Source organism: Bombina bombina, chromosome 2 (genome assembly GCF_027579735.1).
Source record: "Bombina bombina isolate aBomBom1 chromosome 2, aBomBom1.pri, whole genome shotgun sequence".
NCBI classification, from domain to species: domain Eukaryota; kingdom Metazoa; phylum Chordata; class Amphibia; order Anura; family Bombinatoridae; genus Bombina; species Bombina bombina.
In genome coordinates this window covers 433763950-433785141 of record NC_069500.1, presented here as the reverse complement: position 1 = coordinate 433785141, position 21192 = coordinate 433763950, and the positions used below count along the sequence as shown (strand labels likewise).

The 21192-nt window shown below is 40.0% G+C and overlaps 1 protein-coding gene across 1 annotated transcript in view; it reads left to right on the top strand.

The window, feature by feature from the left end:
• Positions 1-15458, top strand: part of UNC119B (unc-119 lipid binding chaperone B) — a 53912-nt gene extending 38454 nt beyond the window's left edge. Inside the window, exon 5 of the mRNA XM_053702041.1 lies at positions 13973-15458. Within this exon, the coding sequence (XP_053558016.1) occupies positions 13973-14085 (113 nt within the window). The 3' untranslated portion in view covers positions 14086-15458. The remainder of the gene's footprint in view (positions 1-13972) is intronic.
• Positions 15459-21192: the final 5734 nt, after the last annotated feature.

Genomic DNA, 21192 nt, shown 5'->3' with positions numbered 1-21192 from the left:
TAGTTATAGGCAGAGCCTCATTTTCGCGCCACTAATGCGCAGTTGTTTTTGGAGAGCAAGGCATGCAGATGCATGTGTGAGGAGCTAAGAACCACTGAAAAAGCTTATAGAAGGCGTCATTTGGTATCGTATTCCCCTCTGGGCTTGGTTGGGTCTCAGCAAAGCAGATAGCTGGGACTGTATAGGGGTTAAATGTAAAAACGGCTCCGGTTCCGTTAATTTAAGGGTTAAAGCTTTGAAATTTGGTGTGCAATACTTTTAAGGCTTTAAGACACTGTGGTGAAATTTTGGTGAATTTTGAACAATTCCTTCATACTTTTTCACATATTCAGTAATAAAGTGTGTTCAGTTTGAAATTTAAAGTGACAGTAACGGTTTTATTTTAAAACGTTTTTTGTGCTTTGTTGACAAGTTTAAGCCTGTTTAACATGTCTGTACCATCAGATAAGCTATGTTCTATATGTATGAAAACCAAGGTTTCTCCCCATTTAAATTTATGTGATAATTGTGCCATAGTGTCCAAACAAAGTAGGGACAATGATGCCACAGATAATTATATTGCCCAAGATGATTCCTCAAATGAGGGGAGTAAGCATGATACTACATCATCCCCTTCTGTGTCTACACCAGTTTTGCCCACACAAGAGGCCCCTAGTACATCTAGTGCGCCAATACTTATTACCATGCAACAATTAACGGCTGTAATGGATAATTCTATTGCAAACATTTTATCCAAAATGCCTACTTATCAGAGAGAGCGCGATTGCTCTGTTTTAAAAACTGAAGAGCAAGAGGACGCTGATGATAACTGTTCTGACATACCCTCACACCAATCTGAAGGGGCCAGGAGGGAGGTTTTGTCTGAGGGAGAAATTTCAGATTCAGGAAAAATTTCTCAACAAGCTGAACCTGATGTTGTAACATTTAAATTTAAATTAGAACATCTCCGCGCACTGCTTAAGGAGGTATTATCTACTCTGGATGATTGTGACAATTTGGTCATTCCAGAGAAATTATGTAAGATGGACAAGTTCCTAGAGGTTCCGGTGCCCCCCGACGCCTTTCCTATACCCAAGCGGGTGGCGGACATAGTAAATAAGGAGTGGGAAAGGCCCGGCATACCTTTTGTTCCCCCCCCCTATATTTAAGAAATTATTTCCTATAGTCGACCCCAGAAAGGACTTATGGCAGACAGTCCCCAAGGTCGAGGGGGCGGTTTCTACTCTAAACAAACGCACTACTATTCCTATCGAAGATAGTTGTGCTTTCAAAGATCCTATGGATAAAAAATTAGAGGGTTTGCTTAAAAAGATGTTTGTTCAGCAAGGTTACCTTCTACAACCAATTTCATGCATTGTTCCTGTCACTACGGCAGCGTTTTTCTGGTTCGAGGAACTAGAAAAGTCGCTCAATAAAGAATCTTCGTATGAGGAGGTTATGGACAGAGTTCAAGCACTTAAATTGGCTAACTCTTTTATTTTAGATGCCGCTTTGCAATTAGCTATATTAGCGGCGAAAAATTCAGGGTTTGCTATCGTGGCGCGCAGAGCGCTTTGGCTAAAGTCTTGGTCAGCGGATGTGTCTTCCAAGACAAAATTGCTTAACATCCCTTTCAAGGGTAAAACACTGTTTGGACCTGATTTGAAAGAGATTATTTCAGACATCACCGGGGGAAAGGGCCACGCCCTCCCTCAGGATAGGTCTTTTAAGGCTAAAAATAAGCCTAATTTTCGTCCCTTTCGCAGAAACGGACCAGCCTCTAACTCTACATCCTCTAAGCAAGAGGGTAATACTTCACAACCCAAACCAGCCTGGAGACCGATGCAAGGCTGGAACAAGGGTAAGCAGGCCAAGAAGCCTGCCACTGCTACCAAAACAGCATGAAGGGATGGCCCCCGATCCGGGACCGGATCTGGTGGGGGGCAGACTTTCTCTCTTTGCTCAGGCTTGGGCAAGAGATGTTCAGGATCCTTGGGCACTAGAAATAGTTTCTCAAGGTTATCTCCTGGAATTCAAGGAACTACCCCCAAGGGGAAGGTTCCACAGGTCTCAATTATCTTCAAACCAAATAAAAAGACAGGCATTCTTACATTGTGTAGAAGACCTGTTAAAGATGGGAGTAATTCATCCAGTTCCAATAAGAGAACAAGGGATGGGGTTTTATTCCAACCTGTTCATAGTTCCCAAAAAAGAGGGAACATTCAGACCAATTTTAGATCTCAAGATCCTAAACAAATTTCTCAGGGTTCCATCGTTCAAAATGGAAACCATTCAAACGATCCTTCCCACCATCCAGGAAGGTCAATTTATGACCACCGTGGATTTAAAGGATGCGTACCTACATATTCCTATCCACAAGGAACATCATCAGTTCCTAAGGTTCGCTTTTCTGGACAAGCATTACCAGTTTGTGGCACTTCCATTCGGATTAGCCACTGCTCCGAGAATTTTCACAAAGGTACTAGGGTCCCTTCTAGCGGTTCTAAGACCAAGGGGCATTGCAGTAGTACCTTACTTGGACGACATCCTGATTCAAGCGGCGTCTCTGTCAAAAGCAAAGGCTCATACGGACATCGTCCTAGCCTTTCTCAGATCTCACGGTTGGAAGGTGAACAAAGAAAAAAGTTCTCTGTCCCCGTCAACAAGAGTTCCCTTCTTGGGAACAATAATAGATTCCTTAGAAATGAGGATTTTTCTGACAGAGGTCAGAAAATCAAAAATTCTAAGCTCTTGTCAAGTACTTCATTCCGTTCTTCGTCCTTCCATAGCGCAGTGCATGGAAGTAATAGGATTGATGGTTGCAGCAATGGACATAGTTCCTTTTGCACGAATTCATCTAAGACCATTACAACTGTGCAATGGGGATTATACAGACTTGTCTCCGACGATTCAAGTAGATCAAAAGACCAGAGATTCACTCCGTTGGTGGCTGACCCTGGACAATCTGTCACAGGGAATGAGCTTCCGCAGACCAGAGTGGGTCATTGTCACGACCGACGCCAGTCTGGTGGGCTGGGGCGCGGTCTGGGAACCCCTGAAAGCTCAGGGCCTATGGTCTCGGGAAGAATCTCTTCTCCCGATAAACATTCTGGAACTAAGAGCGATATTCAATGCTCTCAAAGCTTGGCCTCAACTAGCAAAGGCCAAATTCATACGGTTTCAATCAGACAACATGACGACTGTTGCATATATCAATCATCAGGGGGGAACAAGGAGTTCCCTGGCGATGGAAGAAGTGACCAAAATAATTAAATGGGCGGAGGATCACTCCTGCCACTTGTCTGCAATCCACATCCCAGGAGTGGAAAATTGGGAAGCGGATTTTCTGAGTCGTCAGACTTTCCATCCGGGGGAGTGGGAACTCCATCCGGAAATCTTTGCCCAAATAACTCAATTATGGGGCATTCCAGACATGGATCTGATGGCGTCTCGTCAGAACTTCAAGGTTCCTTGCTACGGGTCCAGATCCAGGGATCCCAAGGCGACTCTAGTAACATAGTAACATAGTAGATAAGGTTGAAAAAAAGACTGAAGTCCATCGAGTTCAACCTATACAAATCTAAAATACTTACAAAAAGCTCCAGTTAAGCTTAAATAACCCCATTAAAATGTGACCCATTTAATACTAGCAATCATATCCATGAATTTTGTTAGTATACAGAAACTTATCCAGACTATTTTTAAATGTATCTATGGTATTGGCATTCACTACCTCCTTTGGTAATGAGTTCCACAATTTTATTGCTCTCACAGTGAAAAAACGTTTCCGTTGCAGGAGATTAAATCTCCTTTCCTCCAACCTTAAATTATGACCTCTTGTCAGAAACAATTTTCTTGGAATAAACAGAGCTTCTGCCATCTCTGTATATGGGCCTTGAATATATTTATATAAAGTAATCATGTCACCTCTCAAGCGCCTTTTTTCTAAAGAAAACAGACCCAGTTTGGCTAGCCTCTCCTCATAGGTTAATTTCTCCAATCCCCTTATTAGCTTTGTGGCCCTTCTCTGAACTTTTTCTAGTTCTGCAATATCTTTTTTAGCAATTGGTCCCCAGAACTGCACTCCAAACTCAAGGTGAGGTCTTACCAGGGCTTTATATAATGACAGAATTATGCTTTCCTCCCTTGAATCAATACCTCTTTTAATACATGCTAGTATCTTATTAGCCTTTGAAGCCGCTGCCCTGCATTGTGCACCCATCTTTAGCTTGTTATCTATTACTACTCCCAAATCCCTTTCCTCCTGTGTTTGGCTAAGTCTTGTCCCATTTAAAAAATACGTAGCCTGCTTATTTTTACTTCCAAAATGTAGAACCTTGCATTTTTCCGTATTAAATCTCATTTTCCATTCACTTGCCCATAGTTCTAATTTTAGCAAATCCCTTTGTAAAGACAGTTCGTCCTGCTCTGACCTTATGACCTTACTTAACTTAGTATCATCTGCAAAAATAGAGATGTCGCTATTTAATCCTTGCTCCAAGTCATTTATAAAAATATTAAAAAGAACAGGGCCCAGTACTGATCCCTGGGGGACGCCACTGATTACCTTTGTCCAATCTGAGTATGATCCATTTACTACTACTCGTTGCTCCCTATCTTTTATCCAGTTATTTATCCATGAGCTAACATTTTCAGCTATTCCCAGTCCCTTAATTTTGTGCATTAATCTCTCATGTGGCACTGTATCAAATGCCTTTGCAAAATCTAAGTATATCACATCCACTGATTCCCCTTTATCTATATTTTGACTTACTTCCTCGTAGAATCTAATCAGATTAGTTTGACATGATCTATTTCTCCTAAAGCCATGCTGATTAGAACTCATAATCTTGTTTACACGAATATGCTCATCAATATAATCCCTTATAATCCCTTCAAATATCTTCCCCACTATTGATGTCAGACTAACTGGTCTATAGCTTCCTGGATCATCCCTGCTTCCCTTTTTGAAGAGTGGCACCACATCAGCTTTACGCCAATCCTGGGGTACCATGCCTGAGGATAATGAGTCTTGAAAAATTAAGAGTAAAGGTTTGTCTATAACAGTGCTAAGTTCCCTCAACACCCTTGGGTGTATTCCATCTGGGCCTGGAGTTTTATTTACCTTAATATTTTCCAGTTTTTTCCTGATATCCTCTAAACAAAACCCAGTTAGTGGTATGGACTGGCATGTTCTATTATGTTCAAAAGTATCATTCAATGGTTCTTCTCTTGTGTATACTGAAGAAAAAAACTGGTTTAGTACCTCAGCCTTCTCCCTGTCATTATTTATCATGCTACCCTCCACACATTTTAATGTACCTATATTATCCTTCTTAGATTTTTTGCTATTTATGTACTTAAAGAACCTTTTAGGGTTAGACTTAGAATCCTTAGCAATTAATTTTTCATTTTCAATTTTGGCTAATTTGATTGCTTTTTTGCATGCTTTGTTACATTCCTTATAAATATTGTATGCTGAGTCTGTACTATTTTCTTTTAATAATTTAAATGCCCTACGTTTTTTCCTAATTTCTCTTAACACATTTTTATTTAGCCATAATGGCTTTGTTTTTTTATTTTTACTTTTATAACCATATGGCTAGTGGATGCACTAGTAGCGCCTTGGACCTTCAACCTAGCTTATGTGTTCCCACCATTTCCTCTCATTCCCAGGTTGGTAGCCAGGATCAATCAGGAGAGGGCTTCGGTAATCTTGATAGCTCCTGCGTGGCCACGCAGGACTTGGTATGCAGACCTGGTGAATATGTCATCGGCTCCACCATGGAAGCTACCTTTGAGACAGGACCTTCTTGTTCAAGGTCCATTCGAACATCCGAATCTGGCTTCCCTCCAACTGACGGCTTGGAGATTGAACGCTTAATTTTATCAAAGCGTGGGTTTTCAGATTCTGTAATAAATACTCTGATTCAGGCTAGAAAGCCTGTAACTAGAAAAATTTACCATAAAATATGGAAAAAATATATCTATTGGTGTGAATCTAAAGGATTCCCTTGGAACAAGATAAAAGTTCCTAAGATTCTTTCCTTTCTACAAGAAGGTTTGGAGAAAGGATTATCTGCTAGTTCTCTGAAGGGACAGATCTCTGCTTTATCTGTTTTACTTCACAAAAGACTGGCAGCTGTGCCAGATGTTCAAGCATTTGTGCAGGCTCTGGTTAGGATCAAGCCTGTTTACAGACCTTTGACTCCTCCCTGGAGTCTAAATCTAGTTCTTTCAGTTCTTCAAGGGGTTCCGTTTGAACCCTTACATTCCGTAGATATTAAGTTATTATCTTGGAAAGTTTTGTTTTTGGTTGCAATTTCTTCTGCTAGAAGAGTTTCAGAGTTATCTGCTCTGCAGTGTTCTCCGCCTTATCTGGTGTTCCATGCAGATAAGGTGGTTTTGCGTACTAAGCCTGGTTTTCTTCCGAAAGTTGTTTCCAACAAAAATATTAACCAGGAGATAGTTGTACCTTCTTTGTGTCCGAATCCAGTTTCAAAGAAGGAACGTTTGTTACACAATTTGGACGTAGTCCGTGCTCTAAAATTCTATTTAGAGGCTACTAAAGATTTCAGACAAACATCTTCTTTGTTTGTTGTTTATTCTGGTAAAAGGAGAGGTCAAAAAGCAACTTCTACCTCTCTTTCCTTTTGGCTTAAAAGCATTATCCGATTGGCTTATGAGACTGCCGGACGGCAGCCTCCTGAAAGAATCACAGCTCACTCCACTAGGGCTGTGGCTTCCACATGGGCCTTCAAGAACGAGGCTTCTGTTGACCAGATATGTAAGGCAGCGACTTGGTCTTCTCTGCACACTTTTGCCAAATTTTACAAATTTGATACTTTTGCTTCTTCGGAGGCTATTTTTGGGAGAAAGGTTTTGCAAGCCATGGTGCCTTCCGTTTAGGTGACCTGATTTGCTCCCTCCCTTCATCCGTGTCCTAAAGCTTTGGTATTGGTTCCCACAAGTAAGGATGACGCCGTGGACCGGACACACCTATGTTGGAGAAAACAGAATTTATGCTTACCTGATAAATTACTTTCTCCAACGGTGTGTCCGGTCCACGGCCCGCCCTGGTTTTTTTAATCAGGTCTGATGAATTATTTTCTCTAACTACAGTCACCACGGTATCATATGGTTTCTCCTATGCATATTTCCTCCTGTCCGTCGGTCGAATGACTGGGGTATGCGGAGCCTAGGAGGGATCATGTGACCAGCTTTGCTGGGACTCTTTGCCATTTCCTGTTGGGGAAGAGAATATCCCACAAGTAAGGATGACTCCGTGGACCGGACACACCGTTGGAGAAAGTAATTTATCAGGTAAGCATAAATTCTGTTTTTCTCGGCTTACTGTGGCAACCATTTTTGAACTTTTCCCTCATGGGCAGAACTTTCACCATACCTTTTTATTAAAATATATATATATATATATATATATATATATATATATATATATATATATATATATATATATATATATATATATATATATATATATATATATATATATATATATATATATATTTCTATCCTTTTGAACAAGATGAATTCTTTCTTTATTCCTCTGTTTTTTCCATCTCCAAAGTGCAAAACAAATCAGTTACCGATTATGAAAATAATTTATATTTCTCCAACATTGGTGTGTCCGGTCCACGGCGTCATCCATTACTTGTGGGAAATATTCTCCCCCACAAGGAAAGGCAAGGAGAGCACACAGCAAGAGCTGTCCATATAGCTCCCCCTCTGGCTCCGCCCCCCAGTCATTCTCCTTGCCGCTCTGAACAAGTAGCATCTCCACGGGGATGGCGAGGAGTTTGTGGTGTAGTTGTAGTTTTTTATTTCTTCTATCAAGAGTTTGTTATTTTAGAATAGTGCCGGTTTGTACTATTTACTCTACAACAGAAAAGTGATGAAGATTTCTGTTTAAGAGGGCTATGATTTTAGCACAAGTAACTAAAATCCATAACTGTTACCACACAGGACTGTTGAAACTAGAGAACTTCAGTTGGGGGTAACAGCTTGCAGACTCATCTGCTTCAGGTATGACTAGTCTCCTTCTAACAACACAGGCTAATGCTAGATGACAGTCCTTTTTCCCCTCAGGGAAAACGGTAAGCCATTTTTTCTTTCACCTCAGCAAAAAAGATAACAGGCTTCCCCTTTTTGAATTTTATGCTGGTAGACACTGTTAGGGGCCAAATCGATTGGTTTTTATTGCAATATCATGGCATATGAAATGTTTTATGAGCTCGTATACACTTGGGGACGTTTTTTATTGATCTGGCTTGTTTTAGACACCTAAATCTAGTCAGGAAGGCCCCTTCACTCTAGTGTACTGAGGGAGGAGGCCTCATTTTGGCACTTCAGTGGGCAGTTGATTTTCAAGGCAGTGCATGCAGTCTCATATGAGAGGGTCCTGTGGCTCAGAAAGTGACTCCAGAAGGCTTATTTCTGTGGATGGTTGACCCCTAAGGAAGGTAAAAAGCTGCAGCAATGCTGTAGCAGGGATTGTGGTGTATAAAAACGGTTAAATCCAACAATTTGCTCCGGTTTGCTTGTTTTAAGAGCTAGAGTCTCCATATTTGCTGTGCAATACTTTATAAGCATTAAGACACTGGGGTCCAAATTTCATAAAAATCGGATATTGCCTTCATTGTTTTTTGAACATTCAGAAATAAAGTGTGTCATTTTATTATTTAAAGAGACAGTAACGTTTTTGTTTAAAATCGTTTTTATTGCATTGTTTGCCTGCCTAAATCTGTTTAACATGTCTGGGCCATCAGATAACCTATGTTCTGTGTGTGTAGAGACAAATGTGGTTCCCCCTTCGAGTGTTTGTGATGATTGTGCCATAGCGTCCAAACAAAATAAGGACAGCTCTGTTACATTTCATAATGTTGCCCAAGATGATTTACCTAATGAAGGTAGTGGGGATAGTTCTACATCCTCTCCTTCTGTGTCTACACCAGCTTTGCCCGCGCAGGCGACACCTAGCGCGCCAGTGCTTATTTCTATGCAACAATTGACAGCAGTAGTGGATAATTCTATAGCAAATCTTTTATCCAAACTGCCAGCATTTCAGAGAAAGCGTGATTGTTCAGTTTTAAATACAGATAAAAAGGATGAAAATCAGACACTGACGATGCCTTATCTATTTTACCCTCACATCAATCAGAATTGGCTGTGAGGGAAGGGCTGTCTGAGGGTGAAATTTCAGACTCAGGAAAAATTTCTCAACAGGCAGAACCTGATATAGTAGCATTTAAGTTTAAGCTAGAACATCTCCGCGCTTTGCTTAAGGAGGTATTAGCTACTCTGGATGACTGTGATTCTATGGTAGTACCAGAGAAGTTGTGCAAATTGGACAAATTTTTAGAGGTCCCAGTGCACGACGATGCTTTTCCTATACCCAAGAGGGTAGCGAGCATAGTGGATAAGGAGTGGGAGAAGCCAGGTGTACCCTTTGCCCCACCTCCTATATTTAAGAAAATGTTTCCCATAATAGACCCTAGAAGGGACGCATGGCAGACGGTCCCGAAGGTTGAGGGAGCTGTTTCAACACTAGCGAAGCGCACAACTATTCCTATAGAGGACAGCTGCGCTTTCAAAGATCCTATGGATAAAAAATTGGAAGGATTGCTTAAAAAGATTTTTGTTCAGCAAGGGTTCATCCTTCAACCAGCTACGTGTGTTATTACTGTCACTTCAGCGGCGTCCTTTTGGTTCGAGGAACTAGAAAGGTCGCTCCAGAAAGAGACTTCCTATGAAGAAGTCATGGACAGAATTCACGCATTAAAGTTAGCTAATTCCTTTATATTGGATGCCGCTTTTCAAATAACAAAATTGGCGGCGAAAAACTCAGGTTTTGCTATAGTAGCGCGGAGGGCGCTTTGGCTAAAATCCTGGTCGGCAGATGTGTCGTCCAAGACTAAGTTACTTAATATTCCTTTCAAGGGTAAGACCCTTTTTGGGATTCTTATGCTTCTTCGGAGGCTATTTTTGGGAGAGAGGTTTTGCAAGCCGTGGTGCCTTCCATTTAGGTAACCTGATTTGCTCCCTCCCTTCATCCGTGTCCTAAAGCTTTGGTATTGGTTCCCACAAGTAATGGATGACGCCGTGGACCGGACACACCAATGTTGGAGAAAACAGAATTTATGCTTACCTGATAAATTACTTTCTCCAACGGTATGTCCGGTCCACGGCCTGCCCTGGTTTTCCTAATCAGGTTGAAAAAAATTCTTTATACACTACAGTCACCACGGCACCCTATAGTTTCTCCTTTTTCTCCTAACCGTCGGTCGAATGACTGGGGGGCGGAGCCAGAGGGGGAGCTATATGGACAGCTCTTGCTGTGTGCTTTCCTTGCCTTTCCCTGTGGGGGAGAATATTTCCCACAAGTAATGGATGACGCCGTGGACCGGACACACCGTTGGAGAAAGTAATTTATCAGGTAAGCATAAATTCTGTTTTCAAATTCATCAAAAGTTTTAACAATACAAATTCATTACACCATGAAAGTATCAACAAGCATAAAATATTATAGGTAATAGGATTATGTTAAAAATGTCCTTTACATTAAATAAAGAGATGTACCCTTTTATTCTGTCACTCACCTGGGCGCCCCTTTCCCAGCTAAAAGCTGAGGTGATGCAGCTGATCACTACCCAATCCCCTGTGTTTACAACAAGCATATAGGGGCATGGAGCTGATCAGGGACTGTGTTTACCCAATTATCTGTGTGTACAACAATCAGATAGGGCATGCTTTATATACCCACAGTTGATCTTTTTTAATATTTCTTATATTCTACAGTACACAAAAATAGTGATCTATTTAACAAACATAAAAGTTCTAGAAACATTCTAGTCATTGATAACACAGTTAGCATTTCATTTACTTTAAAGGCACACAAGTAATATTTGAAACCATGCATTTCAAATACATTCAGAATTAATCTTGCTTTATACTTGGGTTTGCAAGTTATTGCTATAATGTGCCAGTGAACAAAGACTGAACTTATTTTATCTGTATTAATTTAATTGTCTTGGTTCACATCCATAAATGTTTACAGCTCCTACCCACACTTCTTTGTTACAGTATGATATTAACTGTTTGTACATAGATAGGGAAATGAGGGGGGCGTGGGCATTTATAACCCAAGAGGGAGTGCAAAAAATAAAAAGTAGGATGGCGCTAAAAAGCAGAGTATAATACAGTGTTTTCTCAAACATTAAATAAATATATCAGATATAAGTGTATACATATATTGAAAAGTGTGTATTACAAAATGTGTATAAAAGTGTTTTAGACACTATCAAACTTGAAATGACAAAAAACTAATTCAAGCTGCAAATTAACTGCTGTCTAGATTCACTGTCTAAATTAACACAATACAATGTTTAAATTAATTATAGTAAAAAGCCAGTCAGTGATTTAAAGCATAAAGCACAATGTTTATTGTAAACATACACAGAAAATACTAAATGGATTAAAATCTTAAAAGACTTATATCACATATCACAAAATAATGTGCTCAAATTAATCCGTATAGATGCTTATAATGACCTCACACAAAATTGTGTACTATTATTCTAAAAAAATGTATGTTGCACCAACACAGAACATCATCATTTAAAATATAAAAATGGAATCTAGTTTAAAAAAAACAAAATAAAACTTTAAACTTCGGAGTAAAATTATTAGGGACGTCTCCCAATGCAAAATCAAAAGAAAAAAGTGTCACCTTAAAAATGGAATATACTGCTATACAAAGTTGAAATAGCTTATATGATCTTCAGGCACAGGTATATAATTCTCAAAATTGCTCCAAATGCAGATTTTACGTCTAAACAGGTAGGCTTATTATAAACAATGCCTTTACCATATATTGATGTATGATAGCTTTCAGGAACTTCAATCAAAAAAGTAGTAATCCCAGCAATAATGTAAAGTCTCTATATGCAGCGTGAAAAATCCCAGCATATACCTTCTTACTGATGAGTACAAGATAGGGATTAATATGACAGGGGATACTGTTGAGTAACAGGTTACGTTATATTTGTATATCCAGCAACGTACTCACTGTTACGAGGTGAACAGACGCTGATGTAGTGATCCTCTCAATGATAATAGGTAACCTGCCCTTAGTGCAGGAGCCGCCCTGTTTGCTCGGCAGATAGCGTTTCTTATGCTGACAGTTTTTTGAAGGAAAGACGAGTTTGGCCAAACTCTTTCAAACGATCAATTGCTGTATGAATGAAGTCAAGTGATAAGATGTTAGCAGCTAGTGATCTTTCAACGCGTTTCACCCGTGAATAGGGCTTTTTCAACGGGTGATACGCGTTGAAAGTTTACTTCGGATTTTTTAACTAGATTCCATTTGTACTTATTATATTTTAAATGATGATGTTCTGTGTTGGTGCGACATAAAATAATAGAATAATAGTACACAATTTTGTGTGAGGTCATTATAAGAATCTATACGGATTCATTTGAGCACATTATTTCGTTATATGTAATATACTTCTTTTAAGATTTTAATCCAGTTAGGATTTTCTGTGTATGTTTAAACATTGTGCTTTATGCTTTAAATCACTCACTGGCTTTTTACTATAATTAATTTGAACACTGTTGTGTTAATTAAGACAGTGAATCTAGACAGCAGTTAATTTGCAACTTGAATTAGTTTTTTTGTCATTTCTAAGTTTGATAGTGTCTAAAACACTTTTATACACATTTTGTAATGCACATTTTTCAATATATGTATACACTTCTATCTGATATATTTATTTAATTTATGTTAGAGAAAACACTGTATTATACTCTACTTTTTAGCGCCATCCTACTTCCTTTTTATTTTTTGCACTTTCTCATTGGTTATTTCTGTGGAAGAGTCACCCTGGATTGGCTGTGAGTATTTAGTCTAGCGCAAACACTTCATTCCTATTATTAACCCAAGAGGGAGCCTGGCACAGTTTGTCTACCTCTTTTGGGAGAACAAGCTTTTTCATATGGTGAATAGTGTCATGGATACTGTGTGTTATGTTCATTAAAGGAATACTAAACCCAATTTTTATCTTTCTTAATTCAGATAGAGCATGCAATGTTAAGCAACTTTTTAATTTATTCCTATTTTTTCTTTGTTCTATTGCTATCTTTATTTGAAAAGCAGGAATTTAAAGCTTAGGAGCCAGCCCGTCTTAGGTTCAGAACCCTGGATAGCACTTGCTTATTGGTGGCTGCATTTAGCAAACCAATAAGCAAGCATAACCCAGGTACTGAACCAAAAATAGGCCGGCTCCTAAGCTTTACATTTCTGCTTTTTAAATAAAGATAGCAAGAGTACGAAGAAAATTGATAATGGGAGTAAATTAGAAAGTTGCTTTAAATTGCCTGCTCTATCTGAATCATGAAAGGTTAAAATTTGGGTTTAGTGTCCCTTTAATACTTGAAGTTTGAATGCTAACAAAAAGCTTTAATAAAGCTGTGCTCTGGAAATCCTTTTTTTTGTCTCTAATTTACATAAAGCCCAATTTATTTAGCTTATGTTCCTTTTGGGGTTAAGCTTGGATTTCTTTGGAACATTTCTTACAGTGGTGGGTCTTATGACACTTATGATCACTTACATAACAGGAAGCTCTTATCCCTCTAGTTATACATTTGAAATAGTGTTTCGTCATCATCATAGTAATCACTAAACCGTAAGCCTAAACAGGGTTTTTTTTTATTCTGTTTTCTTAAGTAAATATACAATGTGGTAATCTAATAATTGGTTTAAACTTAAACAATGTAAGCATAGGTAACATTCTAGAGTGACTCTCTATAAAACTGAATTAGTTTAAATAAAATATAGATACAGCTGTACATGTGCAGCATACATTGTTCAATGGTACAAAATGACAAACAAAATCCTTTATTCTGTGATTTACTAATTCTGCATGGAGTGATGATTGCATTACAGGTGTCTCATATATATTTATTCTTTCCTCAGTTCGACTGATGATTGAAAATCCCTATGAGACACGATCTGACAGCTTCTACTTTGTGGATAATACGCTGATTATGCATAATAAGGCAGACTATGCCTATAATGGTGGGCAGTGAAGACCATTATCTACCGCACAGCTTGTACTGTTGGCTAATGCATTACTTGATGTGAGGAGCCGGTGTTCTACTGGGGAATATCACTTTTCAGCCCTCTCCTGTTACATCAGAAGCACTGTTCAACCTAAAGAAATTCAATAGTTATAATTGAAAGACTTTGATTATTTTTATTTATGTTTTAAACTACACCGGTGGGCTTTACTGTTTGTAGAGTAGGATAAACAATACTTCCTTATTCTGTTCCTCCACTTGCTAAAGCCAAGGGTATATTATCAGGTCTCATGTCAGTATGTGTTCATACCTGTGCCTTGTATGTGAGACTGCCTCATAACAGCAGCTGGCTTTGAAATGTGTGCCTTCCCTTTACTACATCACTTCCTTTGCCAGAGAAAGGAACAATACATTCTCACCAGTTCTCACATGTGGCTTAAGCAGATTCTGCCTTGTCTACACCTACGGATCTGGTTTCAGTTACTGTGCAGACTGCATAAGCAGTGTTTTACAGATGCACCTTTGTTTGTTTTTTTAAAAAGCTTCCGACCAGATAAAAAAGCAATAATATTTCTGAACAAGAAAGAACGTAATAGCTGTGGAATACTTATATTGTAATATAAACATTAAGTTGTGAATATCAGCAGTTATAAATGTGTGGACATTATGCACCGATTGGATGTTGATCATTGTTACAAGGAAGTTTTCACCACAATGGGCAATGCCACGATTTGTATAGAAAGTGTTCTGACTGAGCTGTTCTACTCAGCTGTTAATGTTGGCAATGTTCATTGGCTCACCTACTGTAAAAAGTATGATGCTATCTTTACCTCAACCTCTGACTTGGTGACCAAAACCCCACTGATACTGTTTTCTTTTGTACAAAGTGTTCTTTCGCTGTGCCATGGCATACACATCCCTTTTTTCTAGCCCTATAATATAAGACTTGAGAATTCACAGTTCCGTGCTGAAGTTGTATGAACTGACGATTCTTCTTGGAAAAACTGGAGAAGATTACTTTGTATTCATGGTATTCTTGGAAAAACTGTAAAAGGTTACAGTATATTGAATGGGATTCCTCTTGAGGAAACTGGATAAGCTTATAGTATATTCAGTGGAAATATTTACAATGTTACACAAAATCCACCTGACAATTTGTACAGTGTAAAAAGATAAGTAAACTTTTTAGTACATGGAAGGGTAAGAACAAATGAAGGATAATAGAATCCAAATTTAAAGACTTATCTGTTGCACTATTGGAAATGTATTTCCGCTGATGTTACAATGTAGCATTAATAGTTTGTTTTATATATAAAATGTATTTTTTATTTAAAAAAAAAGTTTCCTGGATTCACCAGTAATAAAATGTATATCTAAGCTTATATTATTGTCTGTTATTAAGGGGAATAATGGGGGCTATTCCAATTTTCAAACACTTTTTTGGAATGACAAATAAGGAATGAGAAGACTCAGTAAAGAATAAGTTATTTTAAGATTTCACAAACCGCTTAGTGGCACCCTGAGTGCACTACAAAATCTATTTTCTTTCATAACATGGTGAGAGTTGACAGGATTCACATGTAAGATTACTCTCCAGCCCATTAGGAGATGCATACTAGAGCTTTAGACCCGCACTACTCTTACCAGAATCCCTCAGTCAAATCTTTGCCTCCAAGATGGAGTGAGGTGAATTCTGAAGTGCTTATCTACAGGATATTGAAAGGGGTTCTGAAACCAACCTAAGACCCAATACCTCCCTCAGAGCACCTACAGAGGGGAAGACAGTGAAAATCTTTTTCCGGTACGAAGATGTCATAGGCCTACCAGGTGAAATTTGAATTTATCTGCCAATCCACTGGTCTACAGAATGTGGTTTGTGTGCAGCTCCATGTATGCTGAGACCCAATGTGGAGTTATCTGCCAATCCCCTGGCTTAAAGTGTCCATGCTTTCTCATATCACTGGCACTGCTTTGAATAGGCTTGTCTACAGGATTTTATTCCTCCGAGGCGAGCACAGTAGACACGAGCTGACAGGCAAGTACAATGCACCTTATAGCCCACCAGCTGTTCACATGATTCACATATCCTGGGGACATGTATACTTACACCACATAACTTTTATAACAGTTTGGGCAATTTTACGACCATTTAAAAAAATTGAGGTTACCGTCTCTTTAAAAGGACAGTCTACTATAAAATGTTTTTTTTCTCTTAACGTGTTTCCAATGACTTGTTTATGCCAGCTTCCGAGTACAAAATGTATGAGAAATTACTTCTATAGGTTATTCTTTTGTAGATGAAAATCTGGTTTTGTTCTTTAAAACCACAACCCATTAAAAAATGATTGAACTGGGAGCTAGCTGCCATACAGGATAGAAGCATTTAGCTGTAGCTCCACTTAAGATCATCATTATAACTATTTTAAAGGCTCTTAATTCTTAAACTGCTCTTATCTAGTTCCTAACATCAAAACTGACTCTGGTAGTTGACTTTGCAAACATTATACAGTGAATTAGAGGAACTTTAAAAGAAAAAAGAAGAGGCCTAGAAGGCGGGCAGCAGTTGGCGGAGGGTCGGGGCTCTGCTACGACGACTGTAGGTAAGACCCAGAGAGAAGCACTCAAGGCCCAAACACCCGGACATTTAAGGGGAAAAAAAAGGAAAACATTTGCAAGCAACGCTACAGAGGAGATCTGTGATCAGACTGTGCGGTCCAGCCGGCAGCAAGACAGAAGAAAAGCCTAACAGGAGTGTGGAGACATAGTCCGGAGGGCTTTTGTTCACTAGGTATAATCATTGCCCTTTTACTTACCAGACAGGCTTTCCCCTAGCCACAGAGCCGTGGGTCTGGCCCACTTAACAGGAGAGACACACCGCCAGACTGATAGCGCAGAGAAACTGACTGTTTACAGCTGCCCGGATTCCCACTGGAGGACCCACAAGTAAGCAGACCCAGGGATGTTTTGTCACATAGTCGAGCTGGCACTGTGGCCCTTGGCCCACAAAAGGTGCGAAAAGATTTGGGCCACTATAAACCGGTATCCCTTAACACGTATCATCACTTCCTCTGTCCCCAGCAGAGGCCTGGGGAGGTAACGTTTTAGACAATAAACAACAATTTACTTTCTGGTAGCTTTGCTGGAAATAACCGGACTGTCCTACTTCACTTGTCTCCGCAGACTAGAGACCCACTTCTATACCCTGGCCTGGACCATCCCATATAGAGCAGACTCATCTTAAACAAGATAGCATAACAAAGACCCAAGAAAATATCACCACTGATTAGTCTCATTGGACAGTCAGGGCCATCAGATAATCTGCTACTGTTAACAGACCTTATCTCAAATATTCTCATCACAAAGCAGTGTTTTTGTACTACAGGCAAGTGGGATACATCAGCACTTGCAGTTCCTTAGCGCCCTCACTTCCTATCCATAGTATCCGAATTTATTTGAAAAGACAGAAGGATCTTTTCCTCTTGTGAGGTGTTTGGAATCCCCTATTTCCAGCCCTCTACTTATCCACACATACACCAATTAAGTATGCTGTCGGTCAGAACAAAATTAATTAAATCTTAAGAATTTTAAAAAGACCTCGTAAGTTTACTTAAAGGCATAATAGCAGTCATAACCTTTTCTCCAACATAGGTGTGTCCGGTCCACGGCGTCATCCTTACTTGTGGGATATTCTCTTCCCCAACAGGAAATGGCAAAGAGCCCAGCAAAGCTGGTCACATGATCCCTCCTAGGCTCCGCCTACCCCAGTCATTCTCTTTGCCGTTGTACAGGCAACATCTCCACGGAGATGGCTTAGAGTTTTTTAGTGTTTAACTGTAGTTTTTATTATTCAATCAAGAGTTTGTTATTTTGAAATAGTGCTGGTATGTACTATTTACTCAGAAACAGAAAAGAGATGAAGATTTCTGTTTGTATGAGGAAAATGATTTTAGCAACCGTCACTAAAATCCATGGCTGTTCCACACAGGACTGTTGAGAGCAATTAACTTCAGTTGGGGGAACAGTGAGCAGTCTCTTGCTGCTTAAGGTATGACACATTCTAACAAGACGATGTAATGCTGGAAGCTGTCATTTTCCCTATGGGATCCGGTAAGCCATGTTTATTACGATCGTAAATAAGGGCTTCACAAGGGCTTATTAAGACTGTAGACTTTTTTTTGGGCTAAATCGATTCATTATTAACACATATTTAGCCTTGAGGAATCATTTTATTTGGGTATTTTGCTATAATAATATCGGCAGGCACTGTTTTAGACACCTTATTCTTTAGGGACTTTCCCAAAGCATAGGCAGAGCCTCATTTTCGCGCCGGTGTTGCGCACTTGTTTTTGAGAGGCATGGCATGCAGTCGCATGTGAGAGGAGCTCTGATTCTTGGAAAGACTTTCTGAAGGCGTCATTTGGTATCGTATTCCCCTTTGGGCTTGGTTGGGTCTCAGCAAAGCAGATACCAGGGACTGTAAAGGGGTTAAAGTTCAAAACGGCTCCGGTTCCGTTATTTTAAGGGTTAAAGCTTCCAAATTTGGTGTGCAATACTTTTAAGGCTTTAAGACACTGTGGTGAAAATTTGGTGAATTTTGAACAATTCCTTCATGTTTTTTCGTAATTGCAGTAATAAAGTGTGTTCAGTTTAAAATTTAAAGTGACAGTAACGGTTTTATTTTAAAACGTTTTTTGTACTTTGTTATCAAGTTTATGCCTGTTTAACATGTCTGAACTACCAGATAGACTGTGTTCTGAATGTGGGGCAGCCAGAATTCCTATTCATTTAAATAAATGTGATTTATGTGACAATGATGCCCAAGATGATTCCTCAAGTGAGGGGAGTAAGCATGGTACTGCATCATTCCCTCCTTCGTCTACACGAGTCTTGCCCACTCAGGAGGCCCCTAGTACATCTAGCGCGCCAATACTCCTTACTATGCAACAATTAACGGCTGTAATGGATAATTCTGTCAAAAACATTTTAGCCAAAATGAACACTTATCAGCGTAAGCGCGACTGCTCTGTTTTAGATACTGAAGAGCATGACGACGCTGATAATAATGTTTCTGAAGGGCCCCTAACCCAGTCTGATGGGGCCAGGGAGGTTTTGTCTGAGGGAGAAATTACTGATTCAGGGAACATTTCTCAACAAGCTGAACCTGATGTGATTACATTTAAATTTAAGTTGGAACATCTCCGCATTCTGCTTAAGGAGGTATTATCCACTCTGGATGATTGTGACAAGTTGGTCATCCCAGAGAAACTATGTAAAATGGACAAGTTCCTAGAGGTGCCGGGGCTCCCAGAAGCTTTTCCTATACCCAAGCGGGTGGCGGACATTGTTAATAAAGAATGGGAAAGGCCCGGTATTCCTTTCGTCCCTCCCCCCATATTTAAAAAATTGTTTCCTATGGTCGACCCCAGAAAGGACTTATGGCAGACAGTCCCCAAGGTCGAGGGAGCGGTTTCCACTTTAAACAAACGCACCACTATACCCATAGAGGATAGTTGTGCTTTCAAAGATCCTATGGATAAAAAATTAGAAGGTTTGCTTAAAAAGATGTTTGTTCAGCAGGGTTACCTTCTACAACCAATTTCATGCGTTGTCCCTGTCGCTACAGCCGCATGTTTCTGGTTCGATGAGCTGATAAAGGCGGTCGATAGTGATTCTCCTCCTTATGAGGAGATTATGGACAGAATCAATGCTCTCAAATTGGCTAATTCTTTTACCCTAGACGCCACTTTGCAATTGGCTAGGTTAGCGGCTAAGAATTCTGGGTTTGCTATTGTGGCGCGCAGAGCGCTTTGGTTGAAATCTTGGTCGGCTGATGCGTCTTCCAAGAACAAGCTACTTAACATTCCTTTCAAGGGGAAAACGCTGTTTGGCCCTGACTTGAAAGAGATTATCTCTGATATCACTGGGGGTAAGGGCCACGCCCTTCCTCAGGATCGGCCTTTCAAGGCAAAAAATAAACCTAATTTTCGTCCCTTTCGTAGAAACGGACCAGCCCAAAGTGCTACGTCCTCTAAGCAAGAGGGTAATACTTCTCAAGCCAAGCCAGCTTGGAGACCAATGCAAGGCTGGAACAAGGGAAAGCAGGCCAAGAAACCTGCCACTGCTACCAAGACAGCATGAAATGTTGGCCCCCGATCCGGGACCGGATCTGGTGGGGGGCAGACTCTCTCTCTTCGCTCAGGCTTGGGCAAGAGATGTTCTGGATCCTTGGGCGCTAGAAATAGTCTCCCAAGGTTATCTTCTGGAATTCAAGGGGCTTCCCCCAAGGGGGAGGTTCCACAGGTCTCAGTTGTCTTCAGACCACATAAAAAGACAGGCATTCTTACATTGTGTAGAAGACCTGTTAAAAATGGGAGTGATTCATCCTGTTCCATTAAGAGAACAAGGGATGGGGTTCTACTCCAATCTGTTCATAGTTCCCAAAAAAGAGGGAACGTTCAGACCAATCTTAGATCTCAAGATCTTAAACAAGTTTCTCAAGGTTCCATCGTTCAAGATGGAAACCATTCGAACTATTCTTCCTTCCATCCAGGAAGGTCAATTCATGACCACGGTGGATTTAAAGGATGCGTATCTACATATTCCTATCCACAAGGAACATCATCGGTTCCTAAGGTTCGCATTCCTGGACAAGCATTACCAGTTCGTGGCGCTTCCTTTCGGATTAGCCACTGCTCCAAGGATTTTCACAAAGGTACTAGGGTCCCTTCTAGCTGTGCTAAGACCAAGGGGCATTGCTGTAGTACCTTACTTGGACGACATTCTGATTCAAGCGTCGTCCCTTCCTCAAGCAAAGGCTCACACGGACATAGTCCTGGCCTTTCTCAGATCTCACGGATGGAAAGTGAACGTGGAAAAGAGTTCTCTATCTCCGTCAACAAGGGTTCCCTTCTTGGGAACAATAATAGACTCCTTAGAAATGAGGATATTTCTGACAGAGGCCAGAAAAACAAAACTTCTAGACTCTTGTCGGATACTTCATTCCGTTCCTCTTCCTTCCATAGCTCAGTGCATGGAAGTGATCGGGTTGATGGTAGCGGCAATGGACATAGTTCCTTTTGCGCGCATTCATCTAAGACCATTACAACTGTGCATGCT